Below are 21,871 nucleotides of genomic sequence, written 5' to 3'. Positions count from 1 at the left end.
TTATCGAATTCCTTAGCATGGGAAATTCGAAAGTTAGAAAAGCATCAAATTTTTTGGTCAGCCAAGTTCGTAAGTTCGACAAGCATCGAATTTTGCAGCGTGATAAGTTTGAAAAGGATCAAACTTTTTAGCGTAATAAGTTTGACAGTTTGAAAAGCGTCGAACGTCTTAGCTTAACAAGTTTGAAAATTCGACTTCCGTCGAATTTTACGATATAGAAAATTCGAAATCTTTCAAACCTTTCGAACCGCTTGATTCGATCATCGAAACTTCGGTTCGAAAAAAGTTTGCGGCATCCTTAGGCGCAACCAACAGCGCAGTTAAGGCCACAGTGTAGTCGTAGACAACATTAAGTTAAACATCACCACCATTGCCCCCTCTTGCTTGCTTTTACTTCGGGCAAACAAAACGGGTGACGTCGGCAACGTTCTCTCTCGGCGCTCAAGGGTGATTGGCGTAACACGCCTGTGCAGCACGCTTCTTGGGACATGTCCGGCCGCCCCGCCATGATCCCGCCTTTACTGCCGTCTCCCGCGTCACAACTGTCGTCAGAGTCTCACCATCTGTGACTACTGAGAGTCTCATCCACACTACGGACACTTCATGCTCAGACTTATGCCACAGTTGTGCAGACGTCGTCGAATGTCGTAGACACCAAAACGGTGAAGTGTGGTGCAGAAGACACTTCCGCCTGGCACACACCCGCCCATCTCCCGCCCGTCGTGAGCAAAGGATCATGTCACATCTCGTACCAAGTGATAGCCATGTTCTTGGCGGCCCGAGTCCAATGTTGCCGGACGATGCTGAAGTTTCGGTTTCGATTTATGCTCGTGTTTAAAATTAGACTTAAAAAAATATATCCCATTTTTCGCGATGCAACTGATGGTAGTGTTTTTTACTAGGGCTGTTTAATGTGAAATCAGTCATTATAATGAAATCTTTGGAATTGAGCGGTTTTGTATTTGTGGAAACAAATTTAAATCGTCTTCATTTAACCTCCAGGATCTCAAATATCGATAATATTCTTTAATTTGGTGAACGGAGGCTGCAGAAAACCTTTTCAGAAGTACTGCTGAAGGCGCTCCTTCCTGAAGCATGACGTCACAAAAGGAGTTTTCGGAATCTCCACTCTAGTGCATCTTATGCGCCTATCCAAGCTATGCACGCACACTCTTGATATTTTTAAAAAGGGCAGAAAAAAACGTCACGACTAGTGCCAGTGCGAGGGAACATAACTAGCAAGCTTGGAAATGCACGCGCAGCCCTCAAGCGACACGCGCTTGGCGGATTTCAGCTAACGGTCATCACCATTGCCCCTTTTTGTTTGTTTTTTCTTCTAAGGGGCAAGCATAACGGGGGACGTTAGCAATGTTTCCTCTCGGTGCTCAGCAGTGTCCACGTGATTGGCATAATGCTTCAATGCAGCACGCTTCTTGAGAGCAGTCTGGCCGTCCCGCCGTCTCCCATGTCCCAACCACCGTCGTCGTTTCACCGTTTGTGGTTGTTTTTTGGACTCGTTCACACTACGGACACGGCACAGACCTATGCCGCAGTTGTGCAGACGTTGTCGAATGTCATTGACACAAAAACACGGTGAAGAGTGTGGTGCAGACGACACTTGTGCCTGCCCCAATCCCACCAGACGTTGCGTAGAAAATCATGTGAAATCTCGCACCACATGATAGCCATGTTCTGGGTGGATGGACGAATGGATGGGTGCTAACGACCATACCCTTTATATTGGGCAGTAGCTTGCCCCACCGAGTTCAGAAATTGAGAACCAAACATATAATTTTGTTCCTTCGCCAAGTTGCTCGCACTCTGCAATTTTGTAACTATCACTGGGCGGTATGGGATACCACCAGGATGACATTTGGAGAAGGGAAAAACACAAAAAACTTCACACCCCGCCTATTTCCTATGGTGAGGGAGTTGCCAATTTTCCTCTGGTCAAACCTAGTCAGCGTTACCCCGGAACTGGGCCCACTGGAAGACTGGGTGGAGGCTTTGGGCCAGAGCCACGTGGGAGGGAGTTAAATTTTCCTTTGTCCCGCCTATCCCCAGCTGCGTCAGTTGGTTGTACGTCATTCAATATGCCCCAGATAATTTCTACCAGTCTTCCTACCTCCTCTTAGTTAATGAAATGCACTTATCAACCATTGTTCCATTTTCAACACTACATGTTTTATTGTCTTGTCTTCCCGTAGGCACACTGTACACCGCACATCCTCAATACTCCTGTTCTAGCCTCAAATAACAATGAGCTCCCCCGTGAATTATCATAGCACCACAGTTCCTCGCTCAATTTCTGTTTTTGTTCAAGGCTGACTTTCCCTGCATTTTTTCCTCCCACATCTTTCTCTCGGCTTCTTTTACATCCCTTTTTTACAGAGGCAGTAATCTGCTCTGCTCACGCCCTTGACTGTTGATATTTTAATCTTAGTTTTTGTGTTCGGTTTGTTTATTTAGTGTTCAAACTTTTATGTACAGATGCTTAAATACCTTTCTTGTCCATTTTGCACCCCCAATTGTGTCCAGTCTTTGTTCAAATTCCAACTTATGCGGAGGGCACGCTCGTCTGCTTCTTGCGCAGGAGGTAGCGGTGATGTCAGAACACCAAGCCCATGATGGGCTGATCGCGACCCCCAATCCGAGCGTCGTCTGCTCCTTTGCAACGTTGTCTACTAGCAACGTCGTCTGCGCCTGTCTTACCTTTCCTGCGACTTACGGAAGTGCAGGTCTTTACAAGCGAGCTCGACTTCGCCTTTCAGAGAGTGCAGACGAAATAACTCGGGCGCAATAACTATGTTGTTTTGTCTTCGTTTCCTGCGTCTGTCGGAGATTCACCGCTTTTTCACCGGCGAGAACGCGGCCTTCGAAAAAGGCGAAAGGACATACCTTGAAGGATACGTCCTTTCTTTTGAGGTGAAGGATTTCATTCTAGTTGTGAATGTCCAGGCGTTGTTTGAGAACTGTAGCTTGTGGAGGTCTCAAAGGGGTGCGAGGCGTCCGGATAGGAGGCCGACCGCGAAACCACCACCCCGCAGCGGATCAGAGTCACCGCTACGACGGGTTCGACTGCTGGCTGCACCCGCTAGCCGGGACTCACGAAGGGAGTACACGGACACACAGAATAGAGGGACACCCGGGGTTTATTTGTCCGGATAAATACAAAGATATAAAGACTAGTAACGGCAAGGGGGAGGTTGTCCTTACCTTGCCGCACTTTCCCGAGCCTGGACGGAGGTGGGGCAGCAGAGTGCGTGGCCGCACATCCGAACAGTTTCAAGTCCAGCAGACCAGTCCCTTCTCCGAGCGGCCAGAGGACCCGCTCTCTCTCCTTCTCTCCCTGGCGGCTCCAGCCTCGTCCCCGGAGGGGCGGGCGAGCCCGCCAAAGGGAAGTTCCCTACGTTCCCCCCAGCGGGAGGGACGCGGACGGAGGAGTGGCGAGAGTAGACAACCAAGATGGCTGCCTCTCCTTGCCACGATAAGGTACGCTCCCGTCGGAAGCCAAGTGGCTTCCGACGTCGCGCCCGCGGCCCGAAGGCTGGATCAGGGAAAGGGAGCCAGAGGCTCCCACACTCCCCCCTCCTTAAAACTGTTGGCACCCCTTTAGGGAAAGAAAGGGTTGCCGGCTCTCATACCCCAAAATGTACAAAACAAAAGCAAAAACACACAAAAAAAAATACATTAAAAAAGATAAACAATCGCCAACCCCGCCGTCCCTCACAGTTCCCGTACGCCGCCTCCCGCCTAGAACAACATCAGTTCGTCACCCGACGGGAGGTTGGCGTACTCACCGCCGTCGCCGCAGCCGAGGTCCCCGCCGGTCGGTGTGGACGTCGCCGTTGACGCGGACGTTCCTGCCGACGAGGCGTCCCCGGTCTCTGCCGGCACCGCCGACGTCACCGGGAGCTGTAGCAGGCTCCCCTCCAGCATGGCCGCCGCGAACCCTGGCCTCTGGGTCATGTAGGCCAGCACCGCCTCCACGGCGCCGGGCTGGTCGAGGGCGGCGTGCAGGTCGGTCGGGGTGGGGTCGGCGCTCGGCGTGGTTCCCCAAACCTGGTCCCGGTGGTAGCGGCACGCCTCATGCACCTCGTGGAGGCGCAGCGTGCCGCAAACGCCGCAGTACACGGCACCGGGATCCGGTGCAAAACAGGCGCCCTGAGCCTCCCGGCCCTCCTCGTCCATGGTGCGGCCCAAAAATACCGGCAGCACCGTCCTTGATGGTGCCCCTGGCCGTGGGCACCGCTGCTGCGACCACTTATGCCACGAGACATAACAGCGAGGTGGCTCCGTGCCTTTCTGAGAAGTCCACGTCGCGACGTGGCACACCGACCTTCGCCCGCCGCCACCGGTGGTGGGCGCCCCGGCTGCTGACCCCGGAGCTGCGTCGTCCACGGACGCCGCAGCCGCCGCCGATGGAGCCCCGAGGTGACCCGCCGGTCCGGACTGCCCTCGAGCCCGGTGCTGGTGGCCCCCATGACGGCCGCAGTCGACCGAAGGGTGGCAGCGGCCCGGGCAGGCCCCGAGAACGGCGTCGCTCATGGCCGTCGCGGCCGCAGCCGCCGATGGAGCCCCGAGGGAACCCGCCGGTCCGGTCAGGCCGTGAGCCCGGTGCTGGTGGCCCCCATGACCGCCGCAGTCAACCGGAGGGTGGCGGCGGCCCGGGCAGGCCCCGTCTCGTCGCGCCCTTGGCAATGCATCCCCCTCAAGATGCCGCTCGTCCTGGCGGCCCGCGGACCCGGTCCCGGTGGCCCCCATAGCCACCGCAGTCAACCGACAGGTGGTGTTGGCCCGGGCAGGTCCCGAATCGCCACTGCGGCCCGCGGCCGGAAAAACGCCTTCGCCTCGCGGTTCTCCTTGGTCCCCGTTCGGGAAAACACGTTTCCCGGGAAGGGCCGCTCTCAGAGGCTCGGGGCTGGGTGCCGGGATGCTGCTCGCTCATCTTGCAGGAGTAAGACTGAGAACTCAGCGGGTCTTCTGTCATTTCTTGTGCTCGATAGCCCCGGGCACCCCACCTCCTCTCCCCCCCAAAGGTCGGGGCCGCAACAGTTCTGGCCCACTTCCTCTCTTTTCCCCAATCTCCCCCGCAAGACGTTGGGGGGGGGGGGGAGGGGGTGAAGGAACCGGCTTTAGAGGCAGACATCGGGGCATCTTCCTACGTGTTGCGTAGAAAGCACTTACCCTCTGTCCCCCTTCTTCCTCCCGCGCGGTGAAAGTGGGGTGCGAAACCGCGCGGCGGCGAAGAAACAGGCATAGAGAAGCCGGTGGGGCATCCTCTGGCTGATTTTCGCAACTTGGCCGCGGGCGCTTCTTCCCGGCCCGTGGATAGGGGAAACCGAGTGGACTGCGCCTCTGTTCTCGGTCGAAAACGCTGTCAACAAAGGAAAAGCAATCGCTTGCCGAGAACGTGGTTCGCCGTCGGATCCCCAGTGCCAATAGCTGGCCTCAGACAGTGTGTGTCCATTAACCGGCCCAACTGCAGAGCGGAAGGGTCCTCGGGAGGCAGGCCACGCAGTGCCACTAACAGAATTAAATGGCACCCTGCGTACACAAACTGAAGTCGCCGAGAACTGATTTGGCGATCTCCCTTGCGACCAGGGGTCGCGCGGAGACCGGCATTTCGTCGTCCCTAATTACGACGGCTCCGCAGTGGATAGCGGGGAGGCGGACAAAGGCCGCTGGCCCCGCTTCGCCGCGAGCGTGTCTGCTGCCGCGAAGAACAGGTGTCCTCGGTCGGCTCCCCCTCCCTCCTGGTGTAGGGTTTCAGGTCGCAGACATGTACCGGTCCCCCAACGTCTCTGCATTGCAGGTCCGTTAGTTTATAGACAAGGCGGGAGCATGTCTCTTTAACTCGGTACGGGCCCGACCATTTTGGCGCCAGTGCTGCTGAGAAGGCCTCGCTTGCATCGCTAAGCACGTGCGCGCGCCTCAGCACGAGGTCGCCCACCTGATAGCGGACGTCCCGATGCGAGCGGTCGTACTGGGCCTTCTGGCTAGCTCTTGCCGCTTCCAGATTTCGGTGGGCTTCAGAGAAGACCTTTGTTATCCGCGACTGGAGCTGCCGTGTGTAATCAGCGTAGGCTGGCCGCGCATCGTTCACCCCATCACTCGCCGCCAACACGCGGTCCATGGGGTTCAGGAGCTCTCGCCCGAAGGTAAGCATGGCAGGGGTAAAACCCGTCGATCGGTTGACCGTGGACCGCAGAGCAAACCCAATCTCAGTGAGATAGATGTCCCAATCTTTGTGTCGCTCCGCATAAGCCGCAAGCATTGGCTTGAGGTTGCGGTTGACACGCTCGGTCACATTCGACTGGGGGTGGTACGTCGTGGTCCTATTGTGCTTAATGCCATGGGCTGCACAGGTGTCCACGAATACCTTTGCCGTGAAGACGCTGGCGTTGTCAGTTATCAAAGCCTGGGGATACCCGAAGAGCGAGAACACCTCCAGTAGTTTATCTAGGATCACTCGAGCTGTCAGCGTTCGGAGAGGAAATAGTTCCACCTATTTGCTTAAGTGGTCCGTGACAACCAGCAGGTACTGATGACCCCTCGGGCTCCTTCGAAAAGGGCCGACGATGTCGCAAGCCGCAAGAGACCAGGGTTGCTGGCTTTTGATGGGCTGTAACAAGCCGGGGGGTTTGCCGCCTCATGGCTTGAGGCCTTGGCACAGGTGGCAGGAGCAGGCGTATCTGAGAACGTCCCTCTTCTTGTTTGGCCAGGTAGCAGAGTGACACAACTTTCGGTAAGTCTTAGGGCCACTCGAGTGCCCGGCCAAGGGGGTGTCGTGATAGAAGCGCAACAGGGCGCCTCTCAGCCCGCGGGGTACCACCACCTTGAACGGATCAGATGTCTCGTTCTCACATGGTATATACCACAAAAGAAGCCCGTCAGCATCAAGCAGGAACGAATCCAATGCGCCAACCACACCACCAGTGGCTTTCCGGCGCTCGGCGTTTTCAGCAGTACCAGCTGATCGCCCGGCGGCCGCGCCGCCCGACTCCGACGAGTCCGACTCCTTCATGAGTCCATCGATAACCTCTCGACAATACGGATCGTTCCGCTGTGTTTCTCGTAGCTCTTGTTTGCCAAAGGGGATCCCCACGCCGCCTATAGGGTCGACGAGGTTCACGGTCGCGTCTGCAGAACACGGGGGGGCCAGTGTTTCGTTGGACGGGGCTGTGCGTGGCTCGGACGCAATCACATTCTTGGTTTGGCTTTCTGACTCGGAAAGGCTCGCACATGCAACGTGGGCCCGAGACAAAGCGTTGGCCACCACGTTCCTGCTCCCTTTCCGGTAGCGCACCACACAGTCGTAGCGCTGTAACGTCAGCGCCCACCTCGCCAGGCGACCTGCAGGCTCTCGAAGACAGGTTAGCCACCTTAGAGCGGCATGGTCGGTCTCAATGACGAAGGTAGTCCCATCAACAAACATGTCGAACTTACGGAAAGCAAACACCATGGCTAGGCACTCTCGTTCGGTCACGCTGTATCGGGTCTCAGCGGGCGTCAACGATCGGCTGGCAAACGCAACCGGTCGGAGCGCGCCTTCGTGCTCCTGGAGCAAAACCGCCCAGAGTCTCCGGTCGTTTGCGTCAGTTTGGATCACGAACGATCGGTTCAGGTCGGGCAGTTTCGGGTTGGCAGTGGCCACTAGAGCATCCGCGAGGCTACCAAAAGCGGCCTGCTGCTCAGGGCCCCAGTCCCACTTCGCAGACTTCCTCAATAAGCGGGTTAAGGGAGCCTGGAGAGCCGCACATCCCGGGATAAACTGACGGTAGAAGTTTATCATCCCAAGATAGCGGCGCAGAGAGCTGACGTCCGTCGGCGCCGGGTACTCCAGGAGTGCCTGGAGTTTTTCCGGGCAAGGCGAGACGTGGCCCCTATCGATCGTGAACCCCAACAAAGAAATGCGGGTCTCTGCGACTTGGGCCTTTTTCGGATTCAGAGTGATTCCGGCAGCTCTTAGTCTCTCAAAGAACATCCTCCAAATGACGCAAGTGGTCCTCGAAGGTGTCCGAGTACACGACAATGTCGTCGAGGTACGCCATGGCATATGACCATCTCGCTTCCCCGAGGACACGGTCCATCAGTCGCTGGAATGTCATGGGCACTCCCGTAAGCCCGAACGGCATGCGCGTGAACTCAAAAAGCCCACGGTGACAGACAAAGGCTGTTTTGGCCGCGTCGTCGGGTTCGACTCGTACCTGTAGATAGCCTCTGCTGGCGTCGAGAGTTGTAAAGTACTTTGCTCCGCCGAGGTTCGATATGATAGAGTCGATGCTTTGGAACGGGTAGGCGTCTTTACGGGTGACTTCATTCAGTTTGCGGTAGTCCACGCAGAGGCGGGATGGGCCGTCTTTCTTTGGGACGAGAACGACCAGAAAGCCCCATGGGCTCTCTGAACGCCGGACAACGCCGGTGTCGATCATCTCATCCAGGGCGGCGTCAATGGCCTTCCTCTTAGCCAAACTGACCGGACGAGGATTACATCGCCAGGGGCGAGCATCTCCTGTGTCGATCCGATGCCGCACTGAGTCAGCGCAGCCGGGTCGGTCCGTGAACATCGTGTCATAAGAGTATAACAACGACGAGAGGCGCGCCCTATCAAGTCCCGTAATACCGCACGTGGGTGTCAACAGTGAGTAGGGGGCACGATCCCCCCGCTCCGGCGGCGGGCGCCGACCTGGGAGCAGGGGAGTGCACAGCCGCGCAGCCCGCAACCGGTTTCAGGGAAAGAGCATCTCCCTCGCGACTCAGGTTGTTCGCTGCGCTCGTCGGGACGGGGGCCGTGGAGGCAGCCGGGGATTCGCAAAAGGGTTTCACCGGTCCAAAGGGGCCCTCACGGTAACCTCGGTTAGCGACGTCGATCACCATCCCTGTTCGAGCGAGAAAGTCTCGCCCTAAAATGACCGGTACAGAGAGGTCGGGAGGTGAATGAAACGGTGGCGCCTCACTCTGTGGTCCTATCGCACGACTAACCGCACGGCACCGCTCGACTGGGCGGTGCCACCGGCGGCCAGCCGGAAGGACGTGTTGCACTCTCTTAACCGCACAGAGTGCGTTTGCAAGTGTGCAAATACTTCCTCGCCGAATAACGATGCGCTGGCCCCGGAATCAAGGAGAGCCGCAAACGTTCGACCAGCGATTGTGAGGGCCAAGAACGGAGCAGGCGCATCGGGTGAAAAATTGAGCCGATACGCGGACGGAGCGAGGGCGATCATGGGCGCCCCCGCGTTCTTCCGAGCCGCCGGCCTCGTCAGCGGCGGCCTGCTCCGTTTCCCGAGGCGTTGGGAGGCGCTGTCCGCCGGTCAGTACATTCTCGGGCGAAATGGCCCAGATTACCGCAGCGGAAACACCGTGCGTCCGAACCGCGGGGTGGGTCCCGTCGCACGTTCCTCGACGGGGCGGGACGCTCACTGGGAGCATCTTGGTGCTCAACCTGCGCCCCCCTGCGCTGCCTTGTATCCGACGGGCGGTCCCGATTGCGCTGGGCCGCATGCGCCTCTGTGGAGCCTCGTCGCAAGCCAAAGGTGTAGGGGTCCAGGGCACGATCAGAAATGTCTCTCGTGTCCCTTCCCCGCGTGTCGACATATGCCGCATACGCCTCAGGGCGGCGAGTCCGAGCCCCGAAGTCTCCGTTCCACGCACAGCGCGGCTCTAGGGACTCCGACGGGTGGGGCGGAGGCCTGTAGGCGCGCGAGGCGAGGATATCGCCCTATAGGCGGCGAGCTTCAACGACAAGATCGTCCAGGGAGCTGAACCGACTGCTGCGCAGATAGGCGGCCCCACGTTGGGCGCCAGAATGTGGAGGTCTCAAAGGGGTGCGAGGCGTCCGGATAGGAGGCCGACCGCGAAACCACCACCCCGCAGCGGATCAGAGTCACCGCTACGACGGGTTCGACTGCTGGCTGCACCCGCTAGCCGGGACTCACGAAGGGAGTACACGGACACACAGAATAGAGGGACACCCGGGGTTTATTTGTCCGGATAAATACAAAGATATAAGGACTAGTAACGGCAAGGGGGAGGTTGTCCTTACCTTGCCGCACTTTCCCGAGAGCCTGGACGGAGGTGGGGCAGCAGAGTGTGTGGCCGCACGTCCAAACAGTTTCAAGACCAGCAGACCAGTCCCTTCTCCGAGCGGCCAGAGGACCCGCTCTCTCTCTCCTTCTCTCCCTGGCGGCTCCAGCCTCGTCCCCGGAGGGGCGGGCGAGCCCGCCAAAGGGAAGTTCCCTACGTCCCCCCCAGCGGGAGGGACGCGGACGGAGGAGTGGCGAGAGTAGACAACCAAGATGGCTGCCTCTCCTTGCCACGATAAGGTACGCTCCGGTCGGAAGCCAAGTGGCTTCCGACGTCGCGCCCGCGGCCCGAAGGCCGGATCAGGGAAAGGGAGCCAGAGGCTCCCACAAGCTACACGGTAAGGATGACGCTCTCCGATAAAGGTGACAATTTAGAAAGTCACTAAATGCCCTCGTGGGGCCACAAAGTGCAGCCACATGGTGGCTACCGCACTTTACGCGGCTCTAAATGGACTGTCCAAGACGGACCTTCCACAGCAGTGTCTGCAACGCCCCAAGAGCAGCATGCCGCTGCAGGTCGTTCGCTTAGGTAAGAAGTAAACACCATGTTCATCGCTATGTTAAAACGTTTAGTTGCACGAGTTTCGTGAATGGCACCTCGCGTTTATTGAGTTGTTCAAAGATAATCAGCTAAAGACAGATGACAGCCGATGTAGTAACTGTAAATAAACAAATGCGGTTGTGCGATCGGTACTGTGAACACATCATAGCCCAAAAGTGCTCGATCACTGCTTGTTGTCACAACTTTTTTGCTCGACTAAAAGGCTGTTGTGAGTTAGCGTATTATGGTATGTATGTGTGGCGTAAACCCAAGTGGCAAAAGTTCGAAAACTTGTGCTAATCCGTGGAAGAGAATCCGAGCAAGATCGATCGAACTTGTGCTAATCGCGGAAGTTATGTCGTAGACTCGTTCACACCAAGAAGTAATTATTGTTATAATGCAATAAAATGCAAAGGTGCAAGCGAGGTGCACAAGAATGACGAAAATAATCCCTGGAGAAGGGGAACAAGATGGACAAAGACAAAAATAAATCTTTTTCGGAGGCCGCGTTCTCGCCGGTGAATAAGCGGTGAATCTTCAACAGACACAGGAAAGGTAAACAAAAACAATGTACTGCTCGAGTTATTTTGTCTGCCCTTTCTGAAAAACGAAGTCGAGCTCGCTCGTAAAGACCTGCACTTCCGAAAGTCGCAGGAAAGGTAAGACAGACGCAGACGACGTTGCGAGCCGACGAAACTACAAAGGAGCACACGACACTCAGATAGGGAGTTGCGATCAGCCAATGATGGGCTCGGTGTTCTGATGTCACCGCTACCCCCTGCGCAAGAAGCAGACGAACATGCCCTTCGCATTGATCACCTCTCTAGCGTCCAAAGATGCCCAGCCCATGTCTCCCCGCACTCCTTCATTTGGTATATTCCCATGCGCCCCCAATGCCAGTCTGCCCACGCCCCTCTGCCGGGTCTCCAAGCTCGACTGGACCTCAGATTTCATGCATAATACCGCATTGCCAAAAGACTACCCCGGCACCATGACTCCTTTCAATATTCCCCTCACAACTTCATATCTATATTGTAATTCCATTGTGATTAATGCTTCATAATTGCTGCATTCCTTTTTCCTTTCTTCAGCATATTTTATTCCTGTTCTTCTAAGTACTGTTTTCCCTCATTCAGCCATACTGCAACCGTAAAATACCGGGCAAGCACCCACTCAAAATTTTGAGATAATCATAAAAAAATGGGGGATGGGCGCTTGTCCAGTCATCAATTCTACATATAAATGTACTGTGCATATTTTCTCAAACTTACAAATTTGGGTATGGGCGCTTAATGTGGTGTGGGCGGATGCACGGTATCCTACGGTAGGTATTTATACTTCTCTATGTGTTCTATTAAAACATCTCATATTTTCAGCGGGAATAATGGTTATAAACCATTATTCCAGACTTGTTGCTACTGAATTTTAGGCCTAGAGAGTCCCTTTCCTTTCCATAGATCTTAATCAGCTCCTGTAACCTATCCCGGCTATTTGCTAACAGTACAATGTCGTCCGCGTAGAACGTTCCTGGTTTAACTTGGTATATTTTTTCCCCCTCTCTCCATATATAACACATTAAAACCTAAATTGCACCCCTCTAATTTTTTTTCCATTCTACTCAGGTATATCACAGAAAGTAGAGGTGATAGGGGACAACCCTGCCCGAGTTCTCTTTTTATTTCTGCTGGTTCTGCTTCCCATGTTAAAACAAGCTTATTATCTGTGTATACCTGTTCTAAAAGCCTAATCAAATGTGCATATAAATCATATTCTCTCAGCTGTACCAAGAGTTTTTCCTGACTCACATTGTTATAAACCCCCTTAAAGGGATACTTCAACGAAATTTGAAATATTCCCGTCGTGTATAAAAATAGGTTGAATATGATCCACAATATCTGTAGATGACAATCGCACATTTGTTTTTTGAGCCTGGTGGCTGTACTTTTCGTTATGAACGGCCCACTCTGGTAAGCGCTCGGAGAAGGCCCAGCGAAGACCATGTGACATCCAACACAATTGTGACGTAGGTCGTCACGGGACGAGCAAAGCTACGGCGAGGCTGACGTCGAGATGATGGCCTAGTCGTTCCAGCCACCGAAGCGGCTGCTTTTGTACGAATTTTGAGTGAAGGGTTAATCTTCTGTAATCTTGTAAGGGGACAATAGCGATTTCTGCGACACACAAAAGGCATTCCCGGGAAGAAAGGAGCTCCTCCTTCCCCTCTTTTCTCGTCGTGGCCGGAGGCGAGACAACCTCTGTCACTAGCTGTCAAGGTTCCTAGACGGGCATTACAAACGAGGCGTTAGCGACATCCTCCAGGTGCTCTTTGCTAAACGTTTAATTTGTTTTAAAATTCCTTTTCTGGACTTTTTTAACAAGATATTGCCATGTTCGATGTGATACTGCTCCTTTGAACACATATAGACCAAAAAATGAGCGCCGAAATTTTGTTGTAGTATCTTTTTAAAGGGCAATTCCGCTTAATTCCAAAAAATTTAGGCATACATGCGATTCCATTTCACAAAGCACTACTAAGCAGCTTTACGTCTTGGGATTCGCGAAATGTGGAATATTATTTTTGTAATCTTAATTTAAACATCAGCGGATACTGAAACTTTGGTTGCAACAGGCAACATTGGTCTCGTGTCGTCATTGTCATGGCCACATCACGTCGAACCACGTGGTTTTGTGACATTCGTGGAGGCGAGGTACAGGACACGCGCGTGGACGGTGATGGCCCGGGGGAGAGGGGGAAGGGGAGAAGACGAAAGAGGAGAGGGGGAGTGGAGAAACAGACAGATAAGCGTGTAGGGCAGCGCAAACTAGCGCATCTGCGTTACGGTGATCACGTGGACGCCGTTGAGCCAACACCGGAGGAGAATCTCATGACGTCATCGTTCAATTTCGCTCTGAGAACTAAAACAAACAAAACGTGAGAATGACGTAGACATGCCTCTGACGTAGTGGCTCAACGTTGACTGCTCCAACTCCGTTGCATTGACTGCGCTGACGATTACGCCTCATGTTGCATGCTAGAGTTGGCAGATTTCGGCGACTTGGCTCATTTGAAAGTTTGCTGGCCAGTTTATTAAATATATAAACAGAATTAGATTGTAATATTTGACATGGGGTCGTCCTATATGATACTGAAGAGGGCTGCATAGCTTTATAATATCAAAAATGAAGCGGAGTTTCCCTTTAATGTCTAGAAAGGGTGATGATGATGATGATGATTGGGGTTTTTTTGGCACAAGAGCAACTTAGGCCATATTGCGCCAAACAAAGGTTTTTCTAAGAGGCTTAAAAGTATAATCTATACGAACTGGAAGCTACAGCTGGTGTAAAAAGCTAGTTTTATGAAGGAAATTTAAAACTCGATTGAATGGTACCAATGGTTGATCGCCTAGCAGAAAATATGGGTGAAAGGGAAGGTGACCTCGAAAAAGTTCTGGAAAACATGATCGCCGCTCTTGGTTTAAAGATTTGCAATGCCACAGGATGTGCAAAACAGTCATAACTTTCCCACAGTTGTCGCAAAGTTTAACGTTCTCACCACAGAGCAGGTGCAAATGAGTCAAACGGGTATGACCGATCCGTAAGCGGCAAAGGAGAACTTCAACCTGACGGTCTTTATGGGAGGAACTCTCCCACACTCCCAGTTGGGGCTTGATAACATGAAGCTTGTTCTCTTTTTCCATATCCCAATCCAACTGCCATGACTTCATAATTGATTTCTGGATGATTGGTCTCAGGTCTTGGTGTGGCAAGCCAAGAGGCAGTTTTGGGGACTCTTTTGCAGAGCCAGCAAGCAAGTCTGCTTTCTCATTGCCGGAAATACCTACGTGGCTAGGAACCCAACAGAATTTGATCAAGTGTCCTAGTTGAAGTGCTCGGTTTAACCGTACCCGAAGATATTGTACGAGAAGGTTCTTACTGTCTGTTAAGGACGAAATGGCTAGAAGAACGCTCTGGGAGTCGACAAACAGAATTGCTTTCATGATATTGTTCTCCAGTAAGTACTCAACAGCCATTGAAATGGCATACAATTCAGCAGTAAAAATATTTGCACAAGTGTGGAGTTGTCGAAATTCCCTGAAGGTAGTGGAGTAAACCGCACACCCCACGAAGGTTGATGTTTTTGATCCGTCAGTGTAAAAGTGTGAGTAGTCCTTGTATTTCTGTTCCAATTCGGCGAACTCCCGCTGAAGAACGAGTGGAGAAGTAGTTTTCTTTTTGTACTTGGCCAGTGACCAGTCACAAGAGATTGGCAGAAGGTCCCAAGGCGCAACTCTCTCATTGCTCCTCAGCAAAGCAGCTTCACTAAAGGGGAGATGGAGCGATGTTGCCATGCTCTGCACTCTGAAACTCAGGGGTCGAACAATGCTCGGCTTGTTTTCATAGAGTCGGAACGATGTAGAAGGTTGAAGGGCGTCGAAAGTGGGATGTTGAGGATAGCTGTATATCTTGTAAGCATAACAAAGACTCAAATATTGCCTTCGTTTTTCCAAGGACATTTGATGTGTATCAGCATACAAGCTAAGTACAGGTGATGTTCGAAACGCTCCCGTGGCAAGTCTGAGCCCCAAATGATGGACGGGGTCCAACATCTTTAGGGCAGACGGACGCGCCGACCCATAAACAATCGCGCCATAGTCCAAGCGGGACCGTACCAAAGAGTTGTACAGTCGCAAAAGGCACCGTCTGTCAGACCCCCAGGTTGTATGCGACAGTACTTTGAGAATGTTTGAAGAACGTAGGCATTTATGTTTCAACTCCTTCAAGTGGGGTATAAAAGTGAGCTTTTTATCAAATATTATTCCTAAAAACTTGTGGGCCTCCTTTACAGATATAGCAACATCATTCAAGTGCAACACTGGATCTGGAAACAGACCACGGCGGAGAGAAAAGGGAACACAGATTGTCTTTTCGGGGGAGAACCTAAAGCCATTTTGATCAGCCCACCTGCTCATCTTATTGATTGTGAGCTGCAGTTGCCGTTCACAGCTGGACAAGTTACAAGAGGAAAACAATATTTGCACATCGTCCACATACATTGAATAGGATACAGATGGTGGTATAACTTTAGCCAGACTATTAATTTTCACGGCAAAGAGTGTAACGCTTAATACTCCACCCTGAGGGACGCCATTCTCCTGGGGAAAAACATCCGACAATATGGAGCCCAACCGCACTTGAAAGGTCCAACCCGTCAAGAAACTTTGAATGCAGCGAAGCATGCGACCTCGGACACCATATGAATACAAGTCTCGAACTATCCCATATCTCCAAGTCGTGTCGTAAGCCTTTTGTAGGTCAAAAAAGACAGAGACACAGTGCTGGCGATGGACAAACGCCTCCCGAATAGAAGTTTCCAGGCGGACAAGGTGGTCAACCGTGGAGCGGCCCGCTCGGAAGCCGCACTGATTTCTATCAAACACACCCTCTGCCTCTAAAAAGTGGACAAGACGGTGATTAATAAGTCTCTCATAGGTTTTGCCCAGGCAGCTTGTCAATGCAATCGGGCGATAGCTCGTCGGTAAGGAGGGGTCTTTGCTGGGTTTCAGTAGAGGAATTATGTGCGCCATTTTCCAGCAGTCAGGAAAACAAGCAGCATCCAACAATAAATTAAAAAAAGTGAGCAAACTGTTTAAACATTCAGGCGATAGTCTCCTTAACATCTCGTATTGAATCCTATCTGGCCCAGCCGCAGAGTCGTTTTTGACGCCGAGAGCCAGTTCAAGCTCACACCGTGTAAATGGCTTGTTATAAGGAGCACCCTGACCACCAGACAAAGGAATAGTTTGTTTTTCTGCTACTGATCGAAACTTCTTAAAAGATTCGCTATAATTGGCCGAGTTAGACACTTCCTGGAAGTGTTTACCAAGAACATTTGCTTGTTCTTTAAGCGATGTTGCTGATGGAAAAAGAGGTATCCTGAAAGACCGATAGTCTCCCCTGATCTTCCTAAGATGATCCCACACTTCCTTTGAAGAAACAAAACTACTCAAAGAGGTTACATACTTTCTCCACGAACTGCCTTTAGCTTGCCTTCGTGTCCAGCGAGCTTTGGCTCTTCTTTTCTTGAATTCAAGTAGATTCCTTTGAGTGGGATAACGTCTGAAGATGCACCATGCCTTGTTTTGCAACTTGCGTGTTGTGGAGCAGTCCTTGTTCCACCATGGCTTGCACCTCTTGGGGAGTCGTCCAGAGGTCTGGGGGATACTGTGCGATGCGGCATTTATAATCGCTTCAGTAACGTACAGCGTCGCATCTTCAGGGCTCTTATTTACGAGAACAGATGAATCAATAAAAGCCTCCAAACGAAAAAGAGACCAATCAGCCTTTTCCAATTTCCACCTTGGAAGTCGTCTGGGAATGGAAGGAATTGGCATCGTGCTTTCTAAAACAATAGGAAAATGATCGCTCTCAAAAGGGTTATTTAAAACAGTCCATGAAAAGCATGGAAGTAAAATTGGTGATGCAATAGAAAGGTCAATGGATGTAAATGATTGATGTGCTGCACTAAAAAATGTAGGTTGCCTCCCATTAAAAAGACACAACCCAGATGATAATAAAAACCGCTCTACGACACCTCCACGTGAATCCTGGCGAGCGCTACCCCACAAAGGGTGGTGGGCATTAAAATCGCCTAAAATCAAAAAAGGTTGAGGTAGTTGTTTTACAAGTGACTCAAGTTCACTGATATGCAGTGGAGAGTTAGGTGGCAAATAGAGAGAAACAACAGTGATCAAGCGGTCAACAAGAAGGCGTACCGCTACAGCCTCTAAGGGCGTAGAAAGGGGTACCTCCGAGCAAGCAACACCACTCTGCACCACCAGTGCCACTCCTCCCGACGTATTTGGGGAGAGTCTATCTTTCCTAAAAACTTGGTGCCGACGTAAAATCTGTGTATGAGTGTCATTTAAATGTGTTTCTTGCAGGCTGAGGGCGATTGGTCTCAACTCGTCCATAAAATAATTTACATCATCTATATTTCTGATAAGGCCACGGCAGTTCCACTGCATAAAATGGAAATTGGTCATTGTTTAAAAAAGGAGATTAAAATATGAATAAAGAAGAAACACTGGGCGAATAAATGAAAGTTCTAAAGCTGCTGCATGTGGCATAAATTAATTTACAATCTCACATTGGAGGGATCACAGGTTTTTTGCCTTTGTGTTTACTTTTAGAAGTCTGCCACTCCATGTCGTCTTGGTCAGACGCATGAGTGGAGACTTCTTCACACTCATCCATGGCCTCAGTTTCCTGAGGTGAGGCTTTTCCTGCTGGTTTCTTTACGGTCGGGGAACGGGGCGCCATGCGCCGCCCGCGACCAGACCCAGCCAAAGGGGCAGAGGAGGTGCTGGGCGGAGCGTCACCCGAGTCCACCCGTTCCTGTCCCTTAGGCGCTGCAGGTGCGGCACGAGAGCCATGCCGCTCCTTTGATGATGCTCTCTCCAGGGAGTGTGGGCGAGAGTGTACACCCTTCACCCTGGAAGGAGACTGCGGAGGAGGGACGGTTGCAGTAGCCACCGGCCCATCCTGGGTCTGGGAAACAGCCAGAGAGGACAAAGGCTGTTGTCTTGTTGGAGCGCGAGGGTTCGCACTCTGGCCGGGAGGGTCGGTAGACCGCCCGGCCGAGATCGCACGCCCCGGAAGCTGAATCTTCAGCTGGGGCGTGGGGGACTGCCGTGGCTTCCCATAGTCCAAAAAGGACGTCTGGGTTGCCACTGCAACCTTCAGTGGTGCAGGTCCCCGCTGCACCACTTGGGCGTAGCCGCTGCACCACTTGGGCGTAGCCGCCTTTTTGCACGAATGCAAAGCGACGGCGTGCTTCAGGATAAGAAAGGTTTTCTTTGACTTTCAAGGTGAGAACCTGTTTCTCGTCTTTCCATGTCTTGCATGATCTGGAGTATGCTGGGTGAGGTTCTGAGCAGTTTACGCAGTGTGGGTTGTTGGTACATGTATCGGCTTCGTGGTCGGTCTTGCTACACTTTGCACAGGTGGCCTTTCCACGGCAGCTTTGAGAGCCATGGCCAAATCTCTGGCACTTGAAGCATCTACGGGGGTTTGGCACATAAGGCCGAACCCTGCAGCGCAGGTACCCAGCCCTCACAGCTTCAGGAAGGACGGTCGATTGGAAAGTGAGTACCACATGTTTTGTCTTCAGCTCGTTCCCGTCACGACGCATGGTGATACGCCTTGCAGCTGTGACACCTTGGTCAGAGAGGCCTTCAACAATTTCACTTTCAGAGCTATCAAGAAGGTCATCCTCGGAGATAACTCCTTGAATGCTGTTTAACGTTCGGTGGGAAGAGACAGAGACGTCATAGCCAGAAACAGACGTTAAGCCTAATAGCGCACTACTCTGCTGATTTGTTTCCACCTCAACAAGTAAATCCCCAGAGCTCATTTTCTTTGCTTTGTAGTTTCTCCCAATTGCACCTTCAAGTACCTTTGCTACTAAGAATGGGGACATTTGTGAGAGTCGTTTATCACCTTCAGAATGTATAACTAAAAACTTGGAGAATTTCGAAGGAAGGTCAGGTGTTTTTGCAGTGGTGGCTTCGGTGCGGACCCTTTTCAGGGCCCGATCAGTGGTTTTTTGCCTAGAACCCATAAAGATGGGAGAAAAGTTCAGTGCCCGGGTGCACCGCCCACCACGGAGCCCAACAAGGGGGTAGGTAATGTGCCATAACAAGAAAGGCTTGGCTGACACAATTACACTACCAGTGCTGCCCGGGCACTATACCCTAGTGTGGTTGCAGGGACAGGACCTGTTTCCACTCAAGGTTAGCCCTTGCCACCTAAGAAGGTGAAAAAAGAAGGAAGAGAGTGCAGAAGAAAAGAGAAAGAGGTGTAAGGAAAAGTGAAAGAAGGAAGAAGAGGGTAGAAGAGGCGACTGACTGAATCATCCTGGTCGGGCCAAGCCAGGACACCCGTCTACGAGAAGCAGGGGTCGAAGCGGTGTATTGCCTCGCCCGGGGGGCCCCGAAGGGTCCAAACATACCCTGGACTCAGCTCAACCACCAGGGTCCCCTTTTCCCCGGACACGGGTACGCCACGCACAGCCAGACGTGGGTGGGCGAACCCACATGGCTCGGGGTTCGTAGTGACGCCACTCACCAAGCACCTACAAAAGTAGGTGCCCCCTGCGTGCGGGTATGGTGGCCCACGTGGCTGGGGTCCGTGGTGACGCTACTCACCAAGCACCTAGCACCTAAGGTATAGGTGCCCCCTGCGGGGCTCGGGGTCCGTGGAGACGCCACTCTCCAAACACCTGCTTTCACAGGTGCCCCCTGCGGGGGTCTAGAAAGGGTACCCATTACGGTTTTTTACTGATTCGTGCCACCTCTAAACAAAACATCCAACCTTCTATCTCTTTGAAACCCATTCTGTAGCTCACCTCAGTGTTTTCAGACCATTCTTCCATGCTTCTTTTTACTACCTGCTTGGCGGCTCAAGGCCAATGTTAACAGATGGAGCCGAAGTTTCCGTTTCTGCTGGTCTTTAAAGTTAGATTTATCAATACATATCCGATTTTTTTCAAAGCAAATGATGTAGTGCCTTTTATTAATGCTTTTTAGCGTATTTAGCCTCAGAATGAACACAATTTTTTTCCCCGAAAATTTACACATATTTGGGGGGGGCATTGATTACGCGAGGTAAAATTTTTGCATTTACACACTTCGTGCACATGTTATATTAGGTGCCAATATGACACGGCAAGGTACTATGGCACATCTCTAATGATCGAGGCACACCCATGGCTGGTCAAGGGCGCACCACAGTAACCATGCTTTATAAATTGCAAACCTTTTTGGGGCACTTTCGGCGTGCCTTTTGCAGAAAGAAAAGTGCCCTATGAAGCTCATTCAGTACGGAAAGCAACGCGACCATTCTTAGCTTATATACATTGCTAGTATCCTGCGGCGCTCTCAGGTATATATACCGTGACTATGTGCATAAGAACTCATACAAGGTCCCACCGCCGACCACCGAGGCCCGCTTCCACGGATCAAGTTTCATTCACAGAGACGGCTGTTACCGCCAGACACTCTACCTACTACGTAGCATGCACTTCGCTGTGCCATTCCGTTACGGATCAAATGAACAGATTTACCGGGAGCATCGGAAATTAGGCCTAATCACTTTCACAATTTCACTGCTTGAAAGCGGACCACAGACGATGGCATGTTTGTTGACATTAATGCATCTGATAGGCAAAGAATGTCCGGGGCTGGGCAATTACTCGACCCAAGCTTCGTCAAGTGTGCGCGCCGACCAGTTTTACGATTGATCACTTCCGCAACTACCGCACCTATGCAATTGCGGCCTTTACGAGAGCGGCTTGGCTTGGCTTGGCTTGACTTGACCTGACCACTTGGCGGCAAAAGAAAATTGGCTTGGTGGCTAGCTGAATTGAATGCTATTCAAGACTTGCGGAGCCGAAAATTGGAGGTGCGCTGATTATGTGAGAGGAAAAAAAAAGTCAACATATTGGTAAATACAAGTAAATACGATAATGTAAAATGACTTATTATCCGAAACTCTTCGAAACTAAGAGGAGATGCCCTTTAAGCTGGACACAATTAAAGTTTCGTAAAACACCACCCATGCTTGATAGAACCACTCAAGTTAATTTAAACTATCTAAACATAAACTCCACAAACATACTCACGAGGACACCAGTGTTGTCGAATGTGCTCGTCTTCTCTCTTGTGCAAGGGCTGAGTTCAAAGTGTTTGATCCCTTTTTGTGTGTCTAGCACTTGCATAAAGCTGGTTTGCTGAAAAAATAGAAAAATACAAGAGCAAAACTTTTTAACGTGAAGCAAATTTTACAAACAATCACATTTGTATTCTCAAAATTCTGCATTTATTCGGGCTCTCAGTTCTATCACTTCAGCGAAGTTTCCTGACAAAGTAAACGGGACAAAGAAGTCTTGATTCGGCATTAAAGGCAACAATGGTGCATTAGATCACTGTAAGGCAGCAACTGATATATGCTTATCGTAAAATCCCGTAAGGGCGCCCTCTCCCGAGGGATCGCCCATCCCGTTTTCCTAGCCAAATATCCGTAACATAAAAATTTTGTAACATCGTCCACACCCCAATTCCTGTCAGACATCACGCAATGTTCAACGGGAATTACGTCAGCCGCGCGATCTGCGGTGCCAATACGTGTGATAAGCGAGTTCACAGCAGGTTTCCACGTTCCTGTCCGAGATCTCTGCGCGTAATAT

General features: G+C 51.9%; 2 protein-coding genes across 3 annotated transcripts in view; one reads left to right on the top strand and one right to left on the bottom strand.

The window, feature by feature from the left end:
- The window catches only part of LOC8032401 (beta-secretase 2), a 49,116-nt gene that overhangs the window by 18,105 nt on the left and 9,140 nt on the right, over window positions 1-21,871 (bottom strand). For both annotated transcript variants that reach the window (XM_029979659.4, XM_040498696.2), the window contains exon 5: window positions 21,308-21,415. In XM_029979659.4, the coding sequence (XP_029835519.2) occupies window positions 21,308-21,415 (108 nt within the window). The remainder of the gene's footprint in view (window positions 1-21,307; window positions 21,416-21,871) is intronic.
- LOC120850569 lies at window positions 8,941-9,765 on the top strand. The gene has a single exon (XM_040223100.1). The coding sequence runs from the start codon at window positions 8,941-8,943 to the stop codon at window positions 9,763-9,765; it is 825 nt and encodes a 274-aa protein (XP_040079034.1).

This window comes from Ixodes scapularis, unplaced genomic scaffold, assembly GCF_016920785.2.
Source record: "Ixodes scapularis isolate PalLabHiFi unplaced genomic scaffold, ASM1692078v2 PGA_scaffold0__279_contigs__length_252992795, whole genome shotgun sequence".
NCBI lineage: Eukaryota > Metazoa > Arthropoda > Arachnida > Ixodida > Ixodidae > Ixodes > Ixodes scapularis.
This window is presented reverse-complemented; position numbering and strand designations above follow the sequence as displayed.

Coding starts and splice junctions, on each gene's coding strand:
- LOC120850569 (XM_040223100.1), top strand. CDS start 8,941: ATGAAACGGTGGCGCCTCACTCTGTGGTCCTATCGCACGACTAACCGC.